This window comes from Morone saxatilis, unplaced genomic scaffold (genome assembly GCF_004916995.1).
Source record: "Morone saxatilis isolate NCDOM2014 unplaced genomic scaffold, NCSU_SB_2.0 Contig1, whole genome shotgun sequence".
NCBI lineage: Eukaryota > Metazoa > Chordata > Actinopteri > Moronidae > Morone > Morone saxatilis.
The window spans coordinates 2,657,172-2,681,866 of record NW_023339651.1 but is presented as its reverse complement, the minus strand read 5'-3'; the positions used below and the strand labels follow the sequence as shown (position 1 = coordinate 2,681,866).

Here is a 24,695-nt window from a genome sequence, read left to right as displayed (position 1 = left end):
GTCTAAACAGCTTAAATTGCAGCTGCTTTTAGGCTAGATAGCTGCTACAGGTTGCTCAGTCACGGGCCACCCGGACAGACCTGAAATACTCCCCAAAACATCTCCTAGCGCCACCATTGAGGTTGACATTTGGTGGTCTTTGAGTGAAAAATGTCAATGAAACGTGTTCAGTTATGATGAAGTCCTGGTACCAGCACACGCAGCGAGCGACGCGTGACCTGATGACTGGCTCCCCTAACTGCTCGCTCTCCGCCCCCATCGCAGGCCGGAAAATCTTTTCTTCCGCAATACTGGTTCCCTTTGATTTATGACCAAATACCTGAAAAACTAATGAATGTTTAGTGCTGATTAGCAAATGTTATCATGCTAACTAGAGTTGCAAAAATGTGTCATTAAATCTAAATAATAAAGCTGTCAACTATCAAATTAATTGCAAACTATTTTGATAATAATTTGTCATTTTATAAAGAATTTTCTTTTCCAAATTCTCTGATTTCAGCTTCTTAAATGTGAATATGTTCTGATTTATTTCGTACTTTATAACAGTAAACTGACAAAACATTTGTTTATGGACCTCGGTATTGATTTATTAACAAACAATCAGTGCCTGACTCTTTATTAATTAACTGAATGTATTGTATCAGTGTTCATATCCAATGCCAATCCAATAACAGATAGATATGGATGATGATGATGAAGTTGCCTACTGTACCTTTTGATGGAAGTATTTGTGTTGGTAATGGTGCAGCGGCTCTCCGTCCAGCAGGATCTGTCCCTCTTGGGGTTCGTAGAGTCTCTTCAGGAGGCTGACACAGGAAGTCTTTCCACCCCCGGACGGACCCACCAGTGCTGTCATCTTCCCTGGCTGAAGCTCCAAAGAAACCGACTGTGCAGAACATGTTAATGATATAAAGATGAATTAGTGGCTGTTAAATGTTTAACCACTCTAAACACACAGTGACACTACAGGGTCAAACCTTCAGTGCCGGTTTCTCTGGAGGAGATGAGGGATATGTGAAGCTGACATTTTGGAAAACTATTCTTCCCCGCAGCTTCTCCGGAGCCAACTCTCCGTCCTTCTTACACTGTGGTGTTCGGTCGAGATAACCGAACACTTTGGCGATGACTCCGACTGTGGACATCGTCTCTCCAACGCAATACAAAATCTCCTGTTTCAAAAATCAAACAATCTTTATCAACAGCAGTTATTATGTATTTTACAACTCAAGTGCAGTGTAAAATATCTGTATCCCAGCTCACCCTTAAATTGTTGGACATGGGCTTCTGGTACAATATAAAGGTCACGAGACTGCCGATGCTGAGTTGATCTGATGAGATGAGACTGCGGGCCTGCACCAGCATTAATACCTTTATCCCCAGACTCACCAGCTAAATGGACAAAGTACATAGAGAGGAATTACTCACAGATTACACAGGCTCCTAAAAAAACAAGGGCCAAACAAAGGTTTTTTAGCATTATTGGAGCAGGTCGTGTGTACAGAAGACCACTCCTGCCAGGTAAAGAAAAAAATAGATGAAATGTTAAAAAAAATTACAAACATAAAATTATAAAAAAGATTAGATTAATTATATAAGTCAAAATGAAACAATTTTGACTTTTTATCTAATAATTTTACTTCCTATCTCATAATGTTAACTCAGGTTTAAATTCTTATTCATAATTTTGACTTAATGAGTAAAAAGTTAAACATCACAGTGACTATCTCAAAATTAAAACTTCATTAATTTTGGTCAAGTCAAATTTTGCCTTACTATTTCAGAATTATGACCATATATGTCAAAATTCTGACTTATTATTTATGACTAAGTATATCATATTTTAACCTTGTAAGTCAAAAACATTGATGTCTATAAACATTTTGACTTTATAAAGTTTAGATTTTGAGTTAATATCTCTATCTAACATTAAAAAAAACTATATTTTGATTTTCTATCTCATAATACCATTTATTGACGGTACATATTTCATATTTTCTTCTCCTGGTGGTGAGCCTCGATACAGATGACCATATAATGATTTGAAAGCCCAACATGTTGTCTTGCTTCCTGGATAAATCCATCCATGGATGTGCTCGTCTGCCATCTTACCCTCTTTGTTAAGCCAAAGACTGCACTGTAGATTCCTGAACGTCTCTTAATAGCGCACATCTGCTCCAGAGCCTCGTTATACCTCCTCAGTTCATCCGTCTCTGCCTTGAAGCTGCGGACCGTACGAATCCCGCTGATCGTCTGGGAGGCCAGGTCTTTGTTCTTAGCCTGACAGTCCTGGATCTGATCTTTCAGCTCCTGTTAGACAAAGAATACACACTGATTCAGAAACAAGAAGCTGCACAGGAACAGACTGAATGTTGTTTTTCAGTATCTTTTAGCATTGGAGCTCCCCTTGCTGGTGTTGTGAGCTGAGCTATGATTTATTGTATGATACTTCTATGTTTAAAGCTTACTGAAAGGCCACAATCATGGTCTAATAACTGTAACCGCTTTGCTTCTTTATCTTGGGAGGTGGGAAGAAGAAAGTCTCATTTCATATATATTCATAAATATTTAAAGTAACACTGTGATGTTTGAACTGAACTACTGTTGGATATTCACACCTACCTTGGACACAGTGATGTATTTGTTCTGCAAGATGGCCAAGAGCGGCATCTCTATGCAGGTGAGCAGTGTGAGCTCCCAGGACAGTTTTAACATCACCACGAGCATGAGGCCGGTTTTGACCGTGCTGCGAACCATCGCGTTGGCGTTCAGCGCCACCGTGCGGCCCATCCTGTCCACGTCAGAGTGCAGGCGCGAGGAAAGACTTCCTGAATAGTGAAAGGGAGAAAAGACAGATGTTTGTTTCAGATTATGGAGGAAAAGTCAAATTGGTTCCACTTTCTAGAAGGGCTCCCATTTTAAATGGGTTATAAGTTGTAACTAATAACTTTAGATCATAAAATAATACTTTATGGGTCAGCTAAGCGCAATTAATAAGAACTAATGTGGACTGTTCTTTTAGTGAATGAGGAACACCTCTCCAATGGACAGTTTGACCACTTACTAGTGCATACTTGTGTCCAAATACGAGTGAAATCTTCTACTTATTATGAAATTTGGTACACACATTTATGCCCCCCTTGAGATGATCCTATAACTGCTCCTCTAGCGCCATCATCAGGTAAAAAAATGAAAATGTTTTCCCAAATACCTGCAAAACTAATGACACGAAGGTCTAGTGCTAATTAGCAAATGTTAGTATGCTAACACACTAAACAAAGATGGTGAACAGGGTAAACATAATCACCCCTGTGTCCAAATACAATGATATTTTAGACCGTATTGTGATTCTAACAGTGTTTTGTCCTTTCCTGTTTCCACGTCAGGTCCATAAATAAAAGTTTTTCCCAGTTTAGTGTGGAAAAACTTGCACAGAGCTCCATCCAACACCTTTGGGATGAGCTGGAGCACGAACTGTGGGCCAGATGTTAGCGGCAAACATCAGTGCTGGACCTCACTGATGCTCTCCTGTCTGAATGGGAGCAAATTCCTGCAGCCAGGCTGTAATATCAGAGGAGTGGAGGCTGTTAGAGCAGCAGATTTATGTGTGAGTGAAATGTTCTTTCCATCTGCCTCGACTGAAAAGCACTGGCTTAGCTCCTGTTGTTTTTAAATGAGCTATTTAAAATGTACTGACTTGACTATGTAGAAAACGTGTCGTGTCCACAAAAATATGCCCCACAATAACAGACGTGAAGTGTGTTTACAGTGTTCTCCTCACCAGAGCTGTTCTGTTCAAAGAAGTGCACTTCCTGCTGCAGGAGGGTGTGAAACAGCAGATGCTTCAGTCTCTTGTTCAGTCTGGCCAGGGTGCACATAAATATACCTCCTCGTAAGCCAGAGAACAGAGCACTATTGAGATGGAGACATTTAATCAAATTTTTTTAGGTAATTGTGTTGTTAGTGAAATCACAAAAGGACAAGAGGATATGCAAACAGTTTCATTACCTTCCAAGAGAGACAAGTGTTAGCTGTCCGATCGCATAAAAGAAGCCGGATTGAAGTACTTGACCTCTTAGCATATCAATAACCTTCCCCTGGTACAGTGGGATAAACGTATCACCTGTTAGGACAGAGGAATGACACAGATTACGTACATGAAATGTTATATACAATGATCTTCTATATTTCTCTTATTTTCAGCAAATCACATAAAAACACCAAAACCAACAATAAACATGTCCCACTAAAAAGTATTGTGTGTATCTAAAGCCTGATGTATCTTTATTCAATGAGCCACACTGTTGCACCGGGTCCCTTATTACCATGAATCTCAATCACACATATACCATCCTGCTGCCACAAATATTCACTAGAGCACAAAATGTGGATTAATCCGCATCTTAAAATAGTCCCCACAAATATACTAAATTACTCCTGTTCGAGTTACGTAAAAAAAATACAGTTACCAGCAGATTTAGGAAACTACTGAGCCTTTTTTAATATGAAATCCTAAATTTGTGAGCTGTTTTTAAAGATTTAAGTTTTCAGTAAGAACCAATGTCTTTCAGGCTGAGGCAATAAGAAGAATACAGACAGACTTCCCCTTTAAAATCTGTAGAGATTATAGATAGACAGATTATCTGGCATGTTGAGATACAACAAAAAATGTCTGCAGGCAGTTTCTCAGTGTGGTTGCTGTGGAACGATGTTAGCGCCCCCTCCTGTGAGTGAGAGGTGGTGAAAAGGTTGGTATCTATATATGTATATTTATAGCAAGTTTTAATAATGCAGTTGAATAACTTAAATACCAGAAACCTTATGTATATTTCTGTTTCACTAATTAATAAAAAATCCATCTATAAATAACCAAGTATATTAGATTGTAATGTGGATGGAATAATAGAATTATACATGATTTTTCTTTGTTTTTATATCAGCAATCAGTCGTCCTGCTTTCTAACTATCAGCTACTGAAGAACCCACATTGGTCGACCACCATTAGAGAGCTGAAACAGTGTGTGTGGGGATGTAATAACTGTACAGTTCTCAGGTTTTTGCAGACAGGAATGCTTTGATCTTATAAATGTTCCTGAGCTGACAGAAATGTGACAATAATCTAATAAAAGGTTTATCTTCATTAAGCTGCACAAAGTCTGAGCCACTCACCATGTCAGTGTTAAGAGGGTAAAGAGCTTTAAAATTGAAACTGTAATGTTAACTGACCTAAGAGTCCTGTCCCGCTGCTGTAAATACAGCACTGAATGTGGATTTATCCACTGATGTCCCCAACAAATGCACTATTTATTCCACTTTAAGTAGCATTTCATAAAAGCTGTTTTAAAAAAAATGACTGAGCCTTTTTTTTAACAAATTAAACTATATATTTGTGACCCTTTTTTTACTCCAGTAGGAACTTTGGGGGTTTGAGTGTGGCAGATGGAGTAGGGTAGTAAGAGAGTCTTTAGAAACAGGAAACAGTCTTTTCATGGGATTTGTTGACATCAAGAAATATTTAAAATACAACCTCAGACTTTAAAGGTTTTCTACAAAAAAAGCAGTAATGCAGCAGATACAATGTGAAGCTAATCAGGCATATATGCAGAAGTACTATATGAAATATAATGATGATTGGTATGTTTCATACTTACAGACGACGCCTAAGATGAGGAAGCTGAAAGCTGCAATAAGGTAAAAGGTGTCTGGTTTGAAGTATTTCAGCATCCTCAAGAGCAACCGCTTCGCATCCAGCTTAGCGTCGACCTTCCTCGTCTTTCTTTGACCACTGAGGCCCTTTTCCCAAACCACACAGGCCAGTGACGAGGACATCGGGCCCAGGAGCAGTATGTTGAGGTCGGGATTGGGTCCCATGTAAGGCTCTGAGGGAGGCGCCGTAAGGAAGCGTCCACTTTCAAACGCAGGACAGAGGAGGCCGAGGAGCGCTACCAACCTGCAGAGCACAGCCGGGGGCTTTCCATCAGTCAGCTTGGAGGTGAACAGATGGAGAATGGCCCACTTCGCTGCCCCAAAGGCCCACACGCCTTCCAGTCCGCCACAACCGGAGCAGCCCAGCAGCACCAGTAGGGCCCACTGTGCCGAACACAGCACCGCGTCGAACAGAAGAATGAAACATCCACATGCTGCCACTTCGTTCATCTTCCTCTGGTGGGCGGTCGGTTGCAGGAGGTTGAATCTGATCCTAAAACAACAAATATTCCTGTTATACAGTTTAAATCTGATGGCACATTAACTACTGCATTGAAGTACAAGTCTGAGGTACTTGTACTTTACTCAAGTATTTCCATTTTATGGATGTTGATATGTTCATATAACATTCAAATCTTCATATATATACTGTATGTTTTGTAATAACTCTAAATAAAGAATAAAAAATTCTGCAAATTCCAATTTAAGTTAACAAATAAATATAGTGGAGTAGAAAAAACACAATATTTGCTTCATAAATGTAGTGGAGTAGAAGTATAAAGTGGCATAAAATGGAAATACTAAAGTAAAGTACAAGTACGTCTAAATTGTATTTAAGTACAGTACTTAGTTACATTCCACCACTGAATACTTATAATCCAATAATTTATACTGAAATGTGCCAATATTTCTGTACTTGTTTAAGAGTATTTCTACATTGTGGTATTGCTATTTTTATTTAAGTAAAAGCTTATTCCAACATTGTTTTTATTATTATTATTATTATTAATTAATAACAGGATAATGTACATATATTCATAAGAAGTGGACCTACTACTGCTGTTTTTTAAAACCTAATTAAGAAAATATTCAATACATAAACTTCTAAACGTGTATAAATAAACCTTTCATCTTAAAATCTGCTCTTTTATTGTATACTTCATATAATAAAATTAATATAAAGATAAATTAAATTGTACAACATACAAAAGAAAAGACAACAAGAAAAATAAAACCTTCAGGGTCTGTTAAACAACTGGAATACATTATAAATGTATGTAATAGTTTCCGCCAATGTATTATTTATTTTGTTTTATTTAATTTATTGTAAGTAAGTTTTCAATAGTTGTCACAGTACTTATTACTACCTTACTTTCAACCACTACTATTAGAACAAAGGAGCAGTATTAAACTGGAATACTTGAGTAAAGTATAAGTAAGTACAATACCAGAGTAAATGTGCTTAGTTACTTTCCACCACTGGAAGCAGAAGAACAAAGCAGTATAAAACAGAAATACTTGAGTAAATCACAAGTAGCTCAATATTGTACTTAAGTACATTTACATTACAAACTGACTCTGAATATAAATATTAACCTTCCATATATATATAATAAATGTAGTGCAGTAAAAAGTCAGTTTGCAGAGTAAATGTACTTAGTTACTTTCCACAGCTGTACGCAGATACATAAAGCGATATCCAATAGATTATAATATAATATAATACTGGCAGCTGACAGTTAATACCTGTATAATTACAACATATTAAGGTCTTTTTACTGAACCATTATAACTTCACAGCCAACTGATTGTAGCTTTAGTCGCTAACGTTACTGTAACTACTAACTGCTGTAACATCGTAACAACATTACAGGTCGCTGCTGTCGGTTGCTGCCGATTCACGGTAGTCTAAAAAACCCTGTGATATATTAACATGTGCATGCAGTTGAGGTTTTAGTGTTTCATTTGGATGACTTACCGTGAGTTTCCCCCTCACAGTCCACGGTAAGCTAAAAGCTATCGGTGCTTTACTTTCACTTTCACTTTCAGCTGGTGACGCGTTGTTGACCTGTACCGGCTCTGTACGTCTGAAACCAGGAGAACAGACATAATATTAAAAACACTGGACTCGTCTCAGTTGTTTTCCCTTTTTTCCTCCGCTGTAAGTATGATAGATATTAAACTAAACGCTTCCTTTTATCCTTTTACACTCAACAGCAGCCCGTCGTTTCTCTCCACGGCCACAAGATGACGGCAGTTTATATCTGTGTGGAGGTTTTCATCTTTTTTTTATTTAAAAAAAACAACATTATTTACAAACAGGTAAACATAAACAATACATGAACAGAGAAGGTCAATAAAGTTTGGATTGCTTTCCTATTTATTTTTTTTAGTAAAATTTAGAGTAAAATTATTATTAGTAATTAAATTATTAAATTAGTTTGTAATAAAAAGCGAAAAAGATGGTTTATAATTGTTAAACTTAGATTTGTGGATGTGGAATTCTGCAACAGGAAGGCTCAATTTGATGATTTAATACTGCATTTACTTTAGGGGTAAGGAAAAAAAACAACTATACATTTTCATATAAAAAGGTCAAATTAGATACTTAAAAATAAAAGCACGAATATAATATTGTGCTTATATATACATATAAAAAGATATGGGGGGGACAAGACCAAAATAAATTATCTTTTTAATCTGGCTTTTACTTTTACTTTGGAGTAATGTTATAGCCTTAGTATTTTTAGGTTTATATCCAGTGGTGTGCCACCGGACATTGTTAAAATTACATTTTTATTTTAAAGGTCAAAATGTTGAGCATAAATCTGCTTCCATACATTTAAAATGTTAAAAGTTGCTAAAAATATCAGGAAAACTAGTCTCTGATCAATATTCACAGCAAATAATCTGCTCAAAATTCATCCAAATTGATAATTTTACACAAACTTCCTGCAATTACTGTGTTCACTGTTTGGGTTCATTGTTCAATTTATTAGTTGTTCTGTGCTGTTATTGTCACACGTTGAATATAATATGAAATATCAATAAAATATGTAATTAAGTCAGTTTACTTAATGATAGAAAAGGGCGTCCTTTAAGGGAAATGTTGGAAACCAGTGCCCTAAAAGGCCTTTATCATTCTGTTCATATATTCATATAAATGTGCTATTAAAAGACCACAAACTACAATAATTTCCATCTTTCCACAGTTGGTAATTTTGCTTTTACGTCAATAATTGTAGTTTTACAAGTAGTTTTTTAGTATGAGAGGGTAAATACCACTGTGGTGGTTTCATAGTGCATGAAAGAAATGTTTGGACTCACACTCACACAAATTCACAACAAAGGCAACTTTAAAACTCATTTTATTATTTTTCCCCCGATCACAATGTATAAATAAAGAATCTATAATAAAGGTATAATTTGGCCCAAAGCAAGACAAGCCTTTAAAAAAATGACTAATAAATCCTCTGATCGCTGGTTACACTTTTGATTACTGCAATACAGCTCATACCTGAAATGTGTATTTAATCTTTCAGTCACATGTGACATAAAATAGCTTTGTTCAAACCTGTGCAGGTGGTGTGATTATAGTCTCACTGATCTGAAGTCTGTCACATGAAGGTAAACTCAGTGTCATAAACGTGTCTGTTTTGAACATGTGAGACTCCTCCAGTCTGCTCCTCTCGTGAAATGATTGTTTTAGTTTTAAGCTGACATTCAACGTGAAATCATCGGTGTGATATTCATCCTGTGGTTGTGTGTAGAAACACACCAGTTATATATATCTATATAAAAAGGCACTGTTCCTTTAAGGAGTGAAAAGCTGGCGAAAACACAAAAACATGATTCATTACTGCTACTACAGTACGATTTCTAACATCTGACAGTGAGTGAAGAACAATATATATGCCTTCAATGATCTAAAGCGACCCATACTCAATAACACAAAATATGCTCAGCGTGTTGGGTTTAATGCCTTCACAAGTTATTGACAATTAAAGATGAGGAAGATTATTATATTATTTAAAGAATAATTCCAGTGATTTTTCTTATTCTCGAAAATCCCACGAAAAGACCAAAACCAACAATGTATATAAAGTCGAATATATGTTCTTCCTCTGCCATAGAGCTCCAAAAAAATCCTTTCTTCTTTACTACAAACACACTTTATTTTGAAATACTGAAACAGGCTGTAAATACTCACTAGAGCAGCAAATGTGGATTAATCCGCAGCTGAAAATAGTCCCTAACTAATACACTATTTTCTCCTGTTTGAGTAACGTTTGATAAAAGCTACATATTTATAAGCTGTTTTCAAAGATTTAGGTCTTCAGTAGAGACCACTGGGTGTGCAAGCAATGTAGTAGTTTGATATTTTAACTAACATTTACAACAACATTAGCACAACGTTTAATTTGTTACAGTCTAAAATTCACTGGGGAAGTCACTGTTAGAACTGTAATGGAATTATTAAGTACTCATATTGGCAAGCACCCAAATGTAAGTGCTTGTATTTAATCTCAAAAAAGTTGTAACTCAACGGCTGCCAGTGCATCACTTTCTGTTACAACTCCCCTAAATAGGTTGCAGGCAGCAGCTGAAACTCAATCTGCTGACAATCAAACGGCAGCACATAGTGTAGATGTGTGAAGTGTTTGCAGAGACGGTACCTTTAACATATCGATTTAGCCACTAAAAACCCTCTGAAATATGAGTTTATTAGTCGGTATTGTTTACGATGCTGCTGTATTTTGTTTATGTACAAACGGTACAAGCTGCTGAACTGGAGCGTAAACCAGGTTCAACTGGCACAAACTGGCCCTGTGCCGGTCTCGTTTTGAAGCGCAGCCAGTGTAAACAGGAATTAAGACTGTTTTTTTAAGGCTGCGATTATTAAGCCTGGTTCCAGACCTCTGATTCACTTCATATCGGTCTGGTGTTGTGTTAAATGATGGATATTTCTTTATTTCTTTAAGCAGGATTAAAGATTGTCTTTCATCACAGCTACAGTCATGAAAATTAGTGACAGAAAAATATCCGTCTGAAGAATGGCAGCTTCCCCAGAAGGGAAGCTGCCATGTGTGGTCTGCCGTCTGCACTTTGCATGATGGGAACTTCTTGTGTTATTCCACAAATGCTAACACATTGATGGTTTTGGTCTTTTTTTTTAGATTTGTTGAAAATAAAAAAAATAGAACAACAACATTATCCTTAGTTTAAAGTTCCAGTGTGCAACTTTTAAGAGGATCTATTGGCAGAACTGGAATATAATGTGTTTTTATTAGTGTATGATCTCCACTATCTACAGTAGCCCAGAACAGGCAATCGCTACGTAAGGCTGAGCTGTACTCAAATGGTTGCAATCTGTAACTTCACCACTAGATGTCACTAAATCCTACACACTGGTCCTTTAACTTTTCTACTTGCTTTTTTCTCACCCATTTCCTCACCCGTTTATTTCACTCATTGATATTAATGCTAAATTTGCTTGTTATTTTGATTTCAACCACTCTGGCTACTGTATCACTCTCTGATACCTACTCAGACCCACTCTTTGTGTCTGTAAGCTCATATTCTAATACACCAATAAACTCCAGCAAACATCCTGAAAGCATCTTGAGTGATTTCTACAAACAAAGATTCATGTGTGTCTCTTGGCTTGTATGATAAGATTGTGTGATCACATATATAAGATCAGCAGCATTTTACAAGAAACAGTACAATCACATTGTAGTTGTAAGTGCACATCTGTTAATTTTGGTACGTAAGATCAAGTGTCCAACCGTGGTCAAACAGTGCAAATCATTCATAGTGTTTGTTTAGACTTTTATGGCGTTCCAGATGCAGACCAGGCAGGCTGAAGTGACATTCAACCACAGAAAAGCAAACTTTGCAACATCTGGCGCACCAAGCAAGCTGGCACAAACATTAGAAAATAATCTGCAGGGCAATCTGACCCAGAGTGTGAAGCGTGCTGAGGGCGACACAGTGTACGCAGGGTTCAGACGCTGGTGATATACTCCGCCCCATTAGCCGATGCCTTGTCTCTGTCTACCTCTGTGGGTACACTGCTGTACTGACAGCCGGGAACTATGTCCAGAGCAGGTCTCGCTGTTTCAGGCAGTGCGGATGGTTGCCCCTGCTGTGACCACTTCCTGTCCCTTTTGTCCAGCCAGTAAAAAGACACAATGAGGAACACGGCGGATGAGGCAACGACGGCACTGCAGGCAAAGAAGACGTGGAAGTACTGGCCTGTCCTGTCCACCAGGACTCCTACAACAACAAGAGAAAACATCAGCAATGTCGGCATTTTGAACATTTTATTTGAACTATATTCTTATTTCCTAGAAATCAACAACTGTAAATAATAAGAATTTTTATGAAAAGAAGAGAAATATTTATAGGGTGGCATGGAGACAGAAATATATGCTGATTTAATTGCAAACAGTCTGTATATCAATATTTGTTTGAAAACCCCCCAAATAAAGACATTTTAACTCAAATAATTACGTTAATCTGTCGCATTAGTAAAGCATAGAACAGAAATATCTAAAGGTAACATTAGAAATTTCCACATCTTTAGATACTGTTCCAAATGCATTTCTTTTTCACTGAACTCAAGCCTAACACTGAGTCTAAACAGGGCAGGGTTTTACAGGATTGTTGCAGCCTAATATTCATGATTTCACAGCAGATTTTCAAAAAATTGTGATGCACGCTAATGATGATGATGTTTTTAGGCTTTGAAAATGTTTTTTTTGTATAATTCATTAAAACATTCAGGAAGCTGCAATGATTGGTCAAATCTGTGGTTGAATTTGCGTTATTTCTTTTTATCGCAACCTCCTGGAGCGACTGTCCAAAATGTGGCTATAACAGATGATTAAATTAATCCTGTTTTTTAACATTAACACAACAATTTGACACCAATCTGGGATGGCCAGGCATTTTTTAGACACTGCCACCCCTCTAGATCCGCCCCTGCTGAGACGGTAATAATTACTGGTAATAAAACTGTCTTTCACAGACATACAGAGCAGTGGTTCCCAAACAAAAAAATGACCAGAATAGGATAGGAAAGCAGAAGAAAAACTTTTCTTTCTTCAAACTCTCAACCTCAGAATTTTGCTGTTTTTGTAAATTACTGGATAATTTCAGTCGTTAAATGTATTCAAAGAAAGCAAGCGGTGGAAAAAATAACTCTTTGGTTGAACCTGTCACAGCCGGTGGAGACATGCAATCAATGATGAAGGGTTGCAAAGAGACATTCCTTCCATTCAAAGCGTCAGATGCCAAAAAGTATGTGGTGAGTATCACCTTTTAGGTCAACTGAACATGCAAAAATGTGGAGTTTGACTACAGGAAAACACGTATGAGAAATATAATTTAAATGGAGCTTTCCATAAAATTTGTCTGTTTTTGAACTCAGCACAACAATACACTAAAAACCGTCTCAGACATTGTTTTACATTATAATTAATACCAAATAAATAACAGGAAGCTTTGGGGGAATTAAAAGGAATTTACAGACCCATAAAATAAGATAAATAAAGTATAAGCAGACAGATTAAAAAGCAGCCCGTGTGTTCTTTGTTGACTCGTTTCAGTTGAGTGCAACCACATGGAAGAGCAGACGGTGTGTGTGTAAAGTGATTCTGTTGTGACTTGTGTCTGCCCGGCTATATAAGCAGTCAGATAAACAGGGGAAGCATAACTGTCATCTGAGACAGCGGAGAGCCTCTGCCCTTTCCCCGCTCGGCTGCCAATGAACACACACTTGCTGTGGTGCAATGTAACTAAGAACATTTACTACTAGTGCTGCACCTATGAGTCCGAAGTACTTCTGATTTACTTGAGTATTTCTGTTTTTCATGCCCTTCCTGTTCCTGTGCCAAAATCTGTGCATGTACACATCAGTGCAGCAGTAATATTAATCCAATATAACAGTAAAACACTGACAGGGACCATACTGCACTATGAGCACATTTTACTTTAAAGGGTCTAAATGCAGGACTTTTACTTGTAGTGGAGTATTTTCTGTGTGGTATTAGTACTTTTAAGTAAAAGATCTAAATACTTCTCTCACTACTGCTGACTCGTGTCTTTTGTTCTCTGTGTAGTGGCCAAATTGACTGAGAACATTTTGTTATTTACAGCAACAGCCTCGAGCAGGAGGGGCTGGCCCTTCTATTTCTGTATTTCTGCCATTCACATTAACACACGAGCAGAAACGTGTGCACAAAACACATGCACAATATAACTTTTCTAGTGTTTTTGAATCTATTTTAAAATACCCTTTTCTGATTTAAAGCAGAAAAGATCGCAGCAAGAAAGTAGACTGAGCTCCAAGGTCGCTCCTAACGGTCTGATACAAAGGTGTTAATATTTATCAGACGCAGAGCTGCTCTGGACGTTTCATTTCATTGTTTTTCAGAGCACATGGTAAATAACAGTCAGATGCTATCAGCAAGAGGTGATCAAAATCTAGAGGACACGCCCTTTAAAATCAGGCCATGTCCACCTCTGCCCCCGATGGACAGTGAAAGGTTCAGGTTGCGAATCAGGAGCGCAAGCTGCTCTTTAGCTGTGTCCCAGTTCCATACAACATACGTATCCAAAGCCAGTTTTGATTATGCACACTGGAAAAGTGGCTAATTAACTCCACTCATAAAACATTAATCTAGATATTAAACAGACAAAGCGGCTCAAAGCCAAAAAAAAAATTTAAATAAACACAAAAAAACACGATAAAAATAAAGTTTTAAAAGGTCCAGTGTGAAACATTTAGGATGATCTATTAGCAGTTATTTTATTAGCGTATAATCACCTGGAAATAAGAAGTTTGTTTTTTTACTCAGCCAATGAACCAGTTCTTCCCCCAGAGCACCTGAATAACCCATCAATCTGCCTGAACCCTGTGAAACTAGATTTTATGCAAGTGTGTTCTACATTCCCACCATATCTGTCCTCTCCATCTGGTGTTACCTGCCAGTGGAGGCCCAATGAGCAGTGTGATGCTCTCCATGATAGCAAGCAGGCCCAGAGCTGAGGGGAAACGGCTCATCTCCACTATATCCATGAGGACGGTGAACATCAGGGAGCCCACCACGCTCATGGACAGCCCGTAGACGACCACGTAAGTGATCAGTACGTTAAAGCTGGGCCCAATGCAGCAGATACTGTTACTGAGCCCGTTGACCAGCAGAGCTGAGGAAAATACATAGATGTGTCGCCCTTTGAACCAGGGCATGTTGAAGATGATGCCAAACGGCGGCCGCACCACGATGTTGACAATGCCCAGGATGGAGAGCAGCAGTGCAGCGCGGCCCTGCTCCATCTTGTTTGCTGTGGCGTAGGGAACCAGATACACCAAGGGAACCACAAACCCAAGCATCATCCAGGTGATGCCTATAGAGTACACACAGTAACGTGAGTTGTTGAGGAACTGATCAAAGGCCATGTGTTTGCTCATGGACGCCACCAGGAAGTTCCATATCGTTCTTGGCCAGCTTTTTTTCTTCTTAACACCTTCCTCTTCTGGCGGAGGGGGTCCGTGGTTCATCAGCGGCTGGCCTCGATGCTTGGGGGGCTGGAGGGGCCTCATCACTGCGCCGCACACGCAGCAGTTAAGCAGGACAGCCCCCAAAACGAGGAAACTGCCCCTCCAGCCCAGCTCTGTGTGGAGGTAGTTGCCCAGGACGGGCAGAGTACACAGTCCCAGCGCTGTGCCTGTGGAGGATATGGCGTTGGCAAACGCACGGCGGCGCACAAAGTAGTGCCCGAGGATCGTAACAGCGGGTTGAAAGCTGAAGCAGAAACCAAGACCTGGAACGATGAAAGAAGATCATTGATTTAAAAACGTATGCATGAATGAATGTGCAGCGTGTATGGATGTGTTATATCAGGACTAAACATATTCTGAACAACAACAATCTACTCTAAAGGTCTAGTTTATCACAACTTGGGTCTTATTTTTGCACCTTTTTAGCTAGATAAAATTGTGATTATCAAGTTATTTGCTGAGATCTGGGAATAAACTCTAACAATCAGTTCACTAAACTTATCTGAAAGAGAAAACTAAGGTGAATGCTAGAAATATAAAACTGTGAACATATATTTTGTTGTATTTTTTCTGCACACAAAATGTGTCATATTGAGGCATTATTACATTTATTTCATATGCACTCATGTTTAGTTTTACCTCCAAACACAAGTTGTTTTGACAATCTGGTTAAAGTGTTTGTGTGTGACTTTGTTTCCTGCCCTGTTGGATTTGGTTGTAGTTCCTATTCCCGGATCTGAGCAATTACTTTAGCAAATAAAATTTTGTTATAGCCAAAACTATGAAAATGTGACTGAAGTCATAATAAACTGGAATTCTCTTCAGTTTAAAATGGTTTTATTTGAAGTTTAAAGCTGCATTGCTTGTTTTTATTTGGCCACTTGGGGGCAGAAAACTCCACAGAAATCCCCAAAACACCAACTCTAACTTAACTTTTCTGTATTTAACTGTAATTTCTAAAGCTAATGTTTACCCATAGAGCAACATAAGCTTCTATAAAGAGTCCTACATTTGTCCAGATTAATTTAAGCCTAATATTTCAGGTTTGGCGTCCAACATCTCCTGAGAAAACTATCTGGCACTTCAGCTGCTAAATTGGTCCAAGCCTCATCGGCTGTTTGCCGGCCAGGTTGTGTGTAACCACGGTCATCAGGTGTCAGCTGGGCATGATAACTCAGCTGAATGCTTGCTGACCTGTAATAACCCCAGCTGTGATGTAGAGCTCGCCGATGGACTGGGTAAACGAACTGGCAGCCATCCCGAGCCCACTCAGGACTCCGCCCAACATGACAGTCGCTCGGCAACCAAGTTTCTCCACCAACACGCTACAAAAGGGACCTGTGGATCAAATGTAATGCTCTTAGTTTAAAGCATACCAGAGCAGACATGGGCAGAGGCGAGGTCATTCTTTTAATCCTGCAGCCAGTTTCACATAACTTGTGTTTAGCTGTAATCTGTACCAGCTGAATGAAAGTGCTGAAAGTGTGACTGAAAGTATGTTTGCTCTCTCAGTGTATGACAGATGTATGTGTGCATACGGTGTGTTTAACTGCAGCTGACCCATATAACTGTCAGTGCAATGAGATTTTGTTGCGTTAGCATCAAAATAGATTATAATTTCCCATCTCTACCACGTCATTTTACCTGAATTGCAGCTCATAAACAAATATCTTCACCTGAAGCCTCAGTACTAAAACCGGTGAGGTATATTGGATAAAGGTCACCGACTGGGGTGGTAAATTCAACACGCACTGGAGGTGCCTGTGTTGTTAGGCAACAGGGCTGTAAGGAATTGATGGGGATAATACCTGGGACCTAACTGAGCCTAAAGACACACACACTGCTTCAAGTGTTTAAAGCCTAATGTCTAACTTAGGTATTTTTCATTATTGCTGCAGTCAAAACTACCTTTGTTGAGTCCAAGACCAGGTCTAGTTAAAACTGTCGATTCCAAAGAGGGTCGAGTCCAACTCTTTCTCCTTAAGGGACCCCGACTTTATTCAACATATACAGAACAACTGATAACAGTGAACACAATAGCAGAAGGAAGTTTGTGTAAAACGAGAGATTTGGATCAATTTTGAGCATTTTTTTTAGATTATTGCCTTTGAATATTTCACTTTAAATTATTTTTAGGAACTTTTTATACAATCCTCTGTCTGTATTTTGTTTTGTTTTTTTATTTTTAACCATGATAAAGACTTAATTGGCTTGTTTTAGACCTAGCTTGTGTTCAGGTCGTCAAAGTTTAGATATTAAATAATACACTGTAATGCGGTAAGGTTATTTTGATTCAGAAAAAAATGTTGATACGGTTTACATAGAACATTTTTGTTAAAGATAAAAACATTCTTGATTAAGTACTTTTGACTTTGCTACAATTTTTGGAATTAAATTAACTAAATCTATCTAAACTTCCATCTAGTTTACTTCACAGAAGTACAAGGAAATGTTGAGATACAGGCCTACTGTGTATTTTTTTCAAGTTTTCTAGCACCCCTTAAAATCAAGAAGGCCTCGCGACCCCCCTATGAAGCTTTGGTGAGCCTTGGTGGGGGTCCTGACCCCCAGTTTGGGAACCACTGGTCTAGACCAAGTCCAAATGAGACAGACAGAGACAGAAAAGAAGAATGCTTCTGCCAATTAGATAAGTTTTGGCATCCAAGCATACGACTGCAAGTGATCGGCTGCCTGATAACCAGGTTCTAGATGGATTTTAAATGAAACCAGTACTGGTTTTCTGAACATGCTTCAACAATTGTTTTATTTTCAAGGATAAAGATACTTTAAAAAAAGAAAATATATTGCTGAACTCGGCCGAGACCAACTAGAATATTTGGTAAGACCAATGACCAAGTCTGAGACTATGCATGGGAAAACTTCATGTCACGATTATCTTGTTCAACATAATTGCTAAGAAACACTTGTTCTGTATTTTTGAATCTATACACATAGGGTTTAACTCTGTTTTGTCTTGGATACAATGGGAAAGCCGAGCCTTCAGCCATGGTGACAGGCTTAGGATCTTGGAATGACTGGAATGATGCGGGTTCCCTCTTGTCCAAAATAAGTAACTCAATATAGGACTGTGTGCTAGTCACATAAAGCCATGTGAGGATATTCACCAATATCACGACAATAGAAATTCAATTCAACACAGGAAAATAAAGTCCAGGTTGAAAAAATTTCCCTTAAAGTTTTACCAGAAAAGTTTCACAAAACCATCCTGTATGAATTTGGATTTGTACCTGGACACTGACTGACTCAAACTTTGTGAAGCTTAATGAAGATAAACCTGATATTCTTGTCACATTTCTGTCAGCTCAGCAAAATCTATAAGATCAAAGCATTCCTGACTCCAAAAACCTTGAGAACTGTTGAACTCTGAAGTTATCACGTCCCTCCACACTCTTGTAGCTCTCTGTACTCCTAAACTAGTAAGAGACTAGCTCACAATGCAGCAGCTTAAAGGAGAAACAGCTCACAAATATATGATTTCATGTTAAATAAGGCTCAGTTATTTCCTAAAACAACTGGTCAATCTAATTTTTAGCAAACGTTACTCGAACAGGAGGAAACAGTGCATTGTTTGGGACTATTTTAAGCTGTGGATTAATACCACCAACCACTCAAGTTGCAATTTACATCCATGTCTGTCCAGTCTCATGTACATAATATATGTAGACTTTAATAAAAGGTATTTTTGGCAAAGTTATCACTATATCGTCCTGTATAATGGCAGAAAAAACATGCTGTCTTCACTTAGAAACTATTTTTACAGACGAGTACAGAGGACTGATAGAGAGCTTCACATGGTGCAACGACAATTGGCTGAAGCTCAATATAAGTATAATTTGTGGTGGACTACCAGAAGGCCCCCGGTGCTGGCTGTCGTCCAGGGACAGGAAGTGAAGAGGGTGGACTCATATAAGACCCTTGGGGTCCAAAATCAATAAAAGAAAAACTGGACTTGATTCAGAACCGTTAAGCCCTCTTCAGGAAGGGACAAACTGTTCTTCCTGAGGTGGCTCAGGATATGAAATTGATTTGACTCAACTTTGATAAGCTTTGCTGTTGCAGCTGTTTGAAGTTCAATGAGAGAAACAAGTCAAACTCCATGTATGTGTGACATGTTCGGCAAATAAAGCTGATTCTGACAGAACACAGAGTTGGAGCCTTTAGACAAAGCTTCAAAATGTGGCTGTCGCTGCGAAGAAGCTATGTACACACATTTTTAGCAAGGTGGCCACCCAAGATGTGTCCCCCGTTAGGTTTCTGACACAATCTCCTCTGTTCCTGAGTTATGGTGTTGAATAATGTCACTGTGGTTATAAAATGGAATCATCATTTTATCCTATCAAATATTTGTGTGAATTTTGTCATAAATAGTGCATGGATTCTTGATTTATGACCAACATTTGTGAGGTCAAAGTGGCCTTGACTTTTGACGTTTGAACACCAGATTCTGATCAGTTCATCCTCGAGTCCAACTGGATGCTTGTGCCAAATGTTAACAAATTCCCTCCAGGCATTCCTGAGATATCGCATTCTCGAGAATGGGACGGACGTACGAACAACCACTCATTTGTTGTGCCTTTTAGTGAACATAATATTTGTATTAACTATATTAAATAATAATTTCTGATTTATTATCATATATAATCATACATTTATGTTTTTAATTCTATAATACGTTTCATGTTTAATGCTTGAGAAAAGTCATCATCAAGTCAGTTCATCGTAAATTAAACAGAAGCTGGGTGTGGCACAGAGAGAAGAGGTCAAAATCTGTGTAAATGTTGATAATAAGTAACTAATCTGTGCCACGTGAGACCCAAAAAAAACTAAATTCAATTCAAAGTGTACAAGCTTCGAGGTGTGCTTTCAGAAAGGGAGGGAAGAATGTAGTAGGAGGTGAAGCTTGATACCATTATGACGGCTTGGACATGTACTAATTGTTTATGTAACCACAACCTTCCTCTGATAACAAGACTAGGCCAAAAGCTAATACATGGCTGAACAGGTATGGTGCTAAACTGTGGCCATATTCTTACATTGATATTAAATGTTCATCTGCAATTTTCCATTTATGTTGGTTAACATTTCCAAAAACCTGTTTCTTATTCTTCTAACATACAAAGTCTCTCTGATTGAGTCAGAAGGGCCAGATTACCACATTCCTTCCAGTTATTGTGTCCAATAGTTGGATATGCATGTGAATTTACCCTCCCTACTCCAAACTCCTCTCTATGTTTGACTAATTTTACTGTAAGAGGACACTAACAAACCTCCTACAAGCACAGAATACACGTTGCCACATTCACCTTTATCCTCTATACTGACTTTGCATGCCGTTGCACAGTTAACACTACTTCCCTGTTTCATTCAGCTTACATAATGAGTCATTGAGAAAGGAAGTTGACATTATTGACTGGAGAGAGAGCTCTGTTAAAGCTACATGAGAAGATAAAAGTATCCTCGAACACACAAAGGATGAAAACCTATTTCATCCTTAAGATTTTATTTAAGCTACACCAAGTTTTGGATACTAGTTATGGTCAGCATTTGTTTGGCAATAGCCATTCAGTGTATTTACGTGTGGCGAAGTCTGCCATTCAAATTGTCTGCCTACGTACAAGGGATCCAAATATGCATGATCTCATTGATATCAGCCTCACTGGTTACTGGTCAATCTCCTACAGCTACATCACAGCTTTAAAACAAAAAAAGTTCTACTGCGGCTGTTTTATTAAAAGTATTCGGCTGAAGAAACGTGGGTCGGCCTTTATTGTGAAGAAGTCACAGGAAGGAAACACAATATATCTGTTGGAGGAGTTTTAAATATCTTGAAATATCTAGAAATCTTGTCTAGGTATGTTATGTTTCTACATAAAACATCATCTAATTTTGATTTCTAATGATCAAAATATGACAAATATTGTGCCTAAAAGTCTACCAAAAGAAGAATGATGAATATTTTTGTATCCTGCTGAACAGCGGCCACTGTGGCCACAAGTGGTAATTACAGTATAATGGTAAACGCTAAACCATAACAATAACACAAGCCAGAAAGTCAGAGGTCAGAAAACTAAGCTACAGGTCAGAGGCGTTATTGAGTGAATGTATTGATGTATTGATTTTAAACAAAGGTGTGTTTTATTGGTTATGAGTTCAAGTCACACAATGTCCCTTTAAAATGTGGATGTGTCGTGTACTCAGGTCCCTCTGGGTTGTGGGTAATAAACTGGCTGCTCTTTCTCATGGAATAATCTTCTTTAAGTCAACACCAACACAGCAAGACAGTTTAAAACACACACAAATCCTCTCTCAGGTTACAGACTTCCCCCGTACAACAGCAGCAGGTAGGAACTTAAATTACCCCGAAGCAAAGGGGGCAAATAATACGATAACTGTGGAATTATTCCAACTCAAATATATTATGTACCAAGAAACAGTTACAGTAATTAAGTTAATCTACACATTAAGTGGAAACCAGACCAGTTTACTTCCTGGTTTGTCTACTTTACCTCCCGCGTGAAGCACCGACGTCATGATGGAGGGCACCCAGGAGGTTTCGCTGTTTGTGGCGTGGAACTCATTCTGCAGGTCGGTGTAGAAGATTCCCACACAGGAAGGGAATGCCAGGGTCAAAGCCAGGACCATGATGGTGGCAACCAGCACCACCCAGCCCCAACCGCCATCTGGAGCTTCGACAACTCCCGTTACAGCCACGGAGCTTCCTCGTCCTCCGTCCTCGGATTCACAGTCCTCTGGAACCTTCTCCCGCTCCATACCTTTGGCCCGCTCGCCAACCACGGCGGCCTCCGAGTGGAGGCAGCGATCGCTCGTCCCTCTGATTCCATTTCTCTGAGTCATTTTCTGCTTGGCAGCTCAGGCAGCGCTCCTGTGTTAGCTCTGCAGGGTGTGTAATTACTTTTGAGGCCCATGTCACTATAACTGCTGCGACCTTCACGGACACCTAAAAACAACAAAGCAAACTATTATAGAAGAAACTGAATCACTTAAAAGTTTTATTTTCTGTCTCCTGACTAACTTTAGTCATTTTAGTGTGTGGAGGCAAACTATTCTAATCTATTTCTCATTGATTAACATGTGAGGACAGTATAAAAGGTCACTTCTGTGAGGATTTACATCTTATTCTCACATGGGAATACAGCTGCACGATATGGTTAAAACATCAAATTGCGATTATTTTAGCAGCTATTACGATTATGATACGATTAGTGGGAAACAAACATGTTCTCTTAAATCCAGAGAATTGAATATGAAGAATTTATGGACAAGAGAATCTCTGCAGAACTACAGTACTTCATTAGAAGGCTGAAAGTTTGTCACACATTTGACCTTTTACCTAACAATTGCACAATAGCTGAGACAAACTATTCAAATCTATTTTTCGTTGATTAACAGGTGAGTTGAATCTTTTGTATTATTGTTAGGACAGTATAAAAGGTCTGTTCTGTCACACCTTAACTCACATGGGATTCAACTTGCTATAGAAACTGGATATGTTGCTTTCCCACTCCCCGATTAGCAAGAAACCGCTTCATACAGGAATCCAAAGGAGCTACCAGACATAAGATAAGGTAAAATAAGAATAAGATTCAGGGGATGAGCTGTAGAGTTGTTTCCTGGTTGTAAACGAGTATAAATAACCGTATCTATTGTTTTATTTTATTTATTATCTTTCATCATTGTGCAACCTTGTGTTGTATAATGATAAACAAACTTCCTCGAATCCTTTACTACACATTGCACATAGTCATTTGCTCTATTATTAATTTTAAAACATTGATTAGAGCAGTTTTAACGGAGCCTGATAAGAAACCCTACAGCCTCTTGCTTCAGCTTGACCAGGAGACAGTCGACAGCTGGTCAACAGGCCTCAGGCTATGAGTGTATGGACAGAGGTAAACAACAGGGAATGGGACAATAACTGCCTGCTCTTTTAAAACCAAGCAATAAAACAGTACCTGGTGCAGGGAAACCAACTGGAAAAGTGCTCAAATCTTTTGTACAAAGCTGAAGGCGATCAGTAAAGGCAGTCCAAGTTACAGTAATGTCAACAAAGGTATGAATCAGGGTCTGTACCTGAAAGGAATTACCTAGTCCTGGCAATGCTCCTGAGCTGGCAGATGGAGGTCTTCGTGATATTGCTGTTCAAAGAAAGCTTCAGACCTCTTGTCTCATGTGCCACAACTAATTTCCTGTCGGTGCTTTGGGGCTAAAACACCATCACTTCAGGTTTTTTTTAAAATAACAATTTCAAATCATAAAAAGACATGCAGGACTTTATGTCTGCGGGTCAGAACTCTGAGTGAATTAACAAAGAAGAGGTCTGACTGGATTTAAGGAATCTGGCTCGGCATGAGACTAACACACAGTTGTGAAAACCTTTGAATGAAAAAGCCCTCTGTGCAAATGTTCCAGTAGAATTTCCCCCCGAAGACATTTACCAACTACCGAGCAGTGCAGCATCTTCTGACATTATGTTCCTGATCATGCAACTTTAATGTCTCTGCACTCACCTGATCGTGGGGCATTGCAGTGGTTTTACAAACTCCATTTTCCCCAGCAGCAAAACTCGTAACGCAAACAGCCAAACTGACTTGCAGATTCTTATCTTTGAATCCAAATAATCCGCCATAAAACAGTTTGTTGTGTTTACTTATCAAACAAACAAGATACAACACGTTAATCAGTGAGCTTTATATTTCAGAACCTGTTCTATTTGATGTCCTGAGATAACTTATGTTATGATTTGGTGCTGTAACAAATAAACCTGAACTGAACTTTATTGGTGCTGCTGGACAGATGCTAAGCTAGGGAAGGGAACTGATAAGATGTTACTGATACCAATGCCATCGACTCTGCTTATCTCCCCATTCCTGATCAGTTTTCTGTGTGGAAACCTAAAAGTTTTATTATCTCAACTGGAGCCGGTCCTCGATTACTATCCCTATGCTAAGCTAGCTGTTTCTCCAGGGTCTTTCCTATGTTTCTAAGGTCACATATTTCCCCAAGTTTCTACATATGTGCTCTCCCAGGGTCCCATAGGACTCTGGGAACATATAAGGCACTTTTCCCCCGAGCTTGATATTTACCGTGTGGACCCGACCCTTGGTAAGAAAGCAAACACGTTTCCAAAATGTTAAAACAAAAAAAAAAGGGTAAACTTATATTTAATAAAGGACGAGTGTGCAGGATACAGTGACATCTAGTGGTGAAGTTGCAGAATGCAACCAACTGAATACAGCTCAGCCTTCCAAGCGTGCCATTAGATCCACCTTTAATGTTACACACCGGACCTTTAGGAAAGTTTAAAGACTGGAAATACAGTCAGAACAAAGTGGAAGATGCTTTGCTCTCGGACTCAGAGGTAATGGTAACGTAAGTACACACA

At 38.7% G+C, this 24,695-nt stretch overlaps 2 protein-coding genes across 3 annotated transcripts in view; both read right to left on the bottom strand.

Moving 5' to 3' along the window:
• Positions 1–7,801, bottom strand: part of tap2t (transporter associated with antigen processing, subunit type t, teleost specific) — a gene marked incomplete in the record, with an annotated part of 9,281 nt that extends 1,480 nt beyond the window's left edge. Inside the window, 9 exon segments of the mRNA XM_035671514.1 lie at positions 713–886; positions 978–1,169; positions 1,261–1,389; positions 2,110–2,307; positions 2,620–2,825; positions 3,779–3,909; positions 4,006–4,120; positions 5,649–6,196; positions 7,682–7,801. Of these exon segments, the coding sequence (XP_035527407.1) occupies positions 713–886; positions 978–1,169; positions 1,261–1,389; positions 2,110–2,307; positions 2,620–2,825; positions 3,779–3,909; positions 4,006–4,120; positions 5,649–6,153 (1,650 nt within the window).
• A 1,252-nt stretch (positions 7,802–9,053) lies between these two features.
• slc16a5a (solute carrier family 16 member 5a) overlaps positions 9,054–24,695 on the bottom strand; it is a 16,622-nt gene continuing 980 nt past the window's right edge. The window contains exons 1-4 of one of the 2 annotated variants that reach the window (XM_035661657.1): positions 21,799–22,147; positions 16,466–16,609; positions 14,695–15,534; positions 9,054–11,982 (exon numbers count right to left, since the gene is read on the bottom strand). In XM_035661657.1, the coding sequence (XP_035517550.1) occupies positions 11,711–11,982; positions 14,695–15,534; positions 16,466–16,609; positions 21,799–22,147 (1,605 nt within the window). In that variant the 3' untranslated portion in view covers positions 9,054–11,710. Of the gene's footprint in view, positions 11,983–14,694; positions 15,535–16,465; positions 16,610–21,798; positions 22,251–24,695 lie in introns of those variants that run through there. The other variant, XM_035661649.1, reaches the window with a different exon arrangement.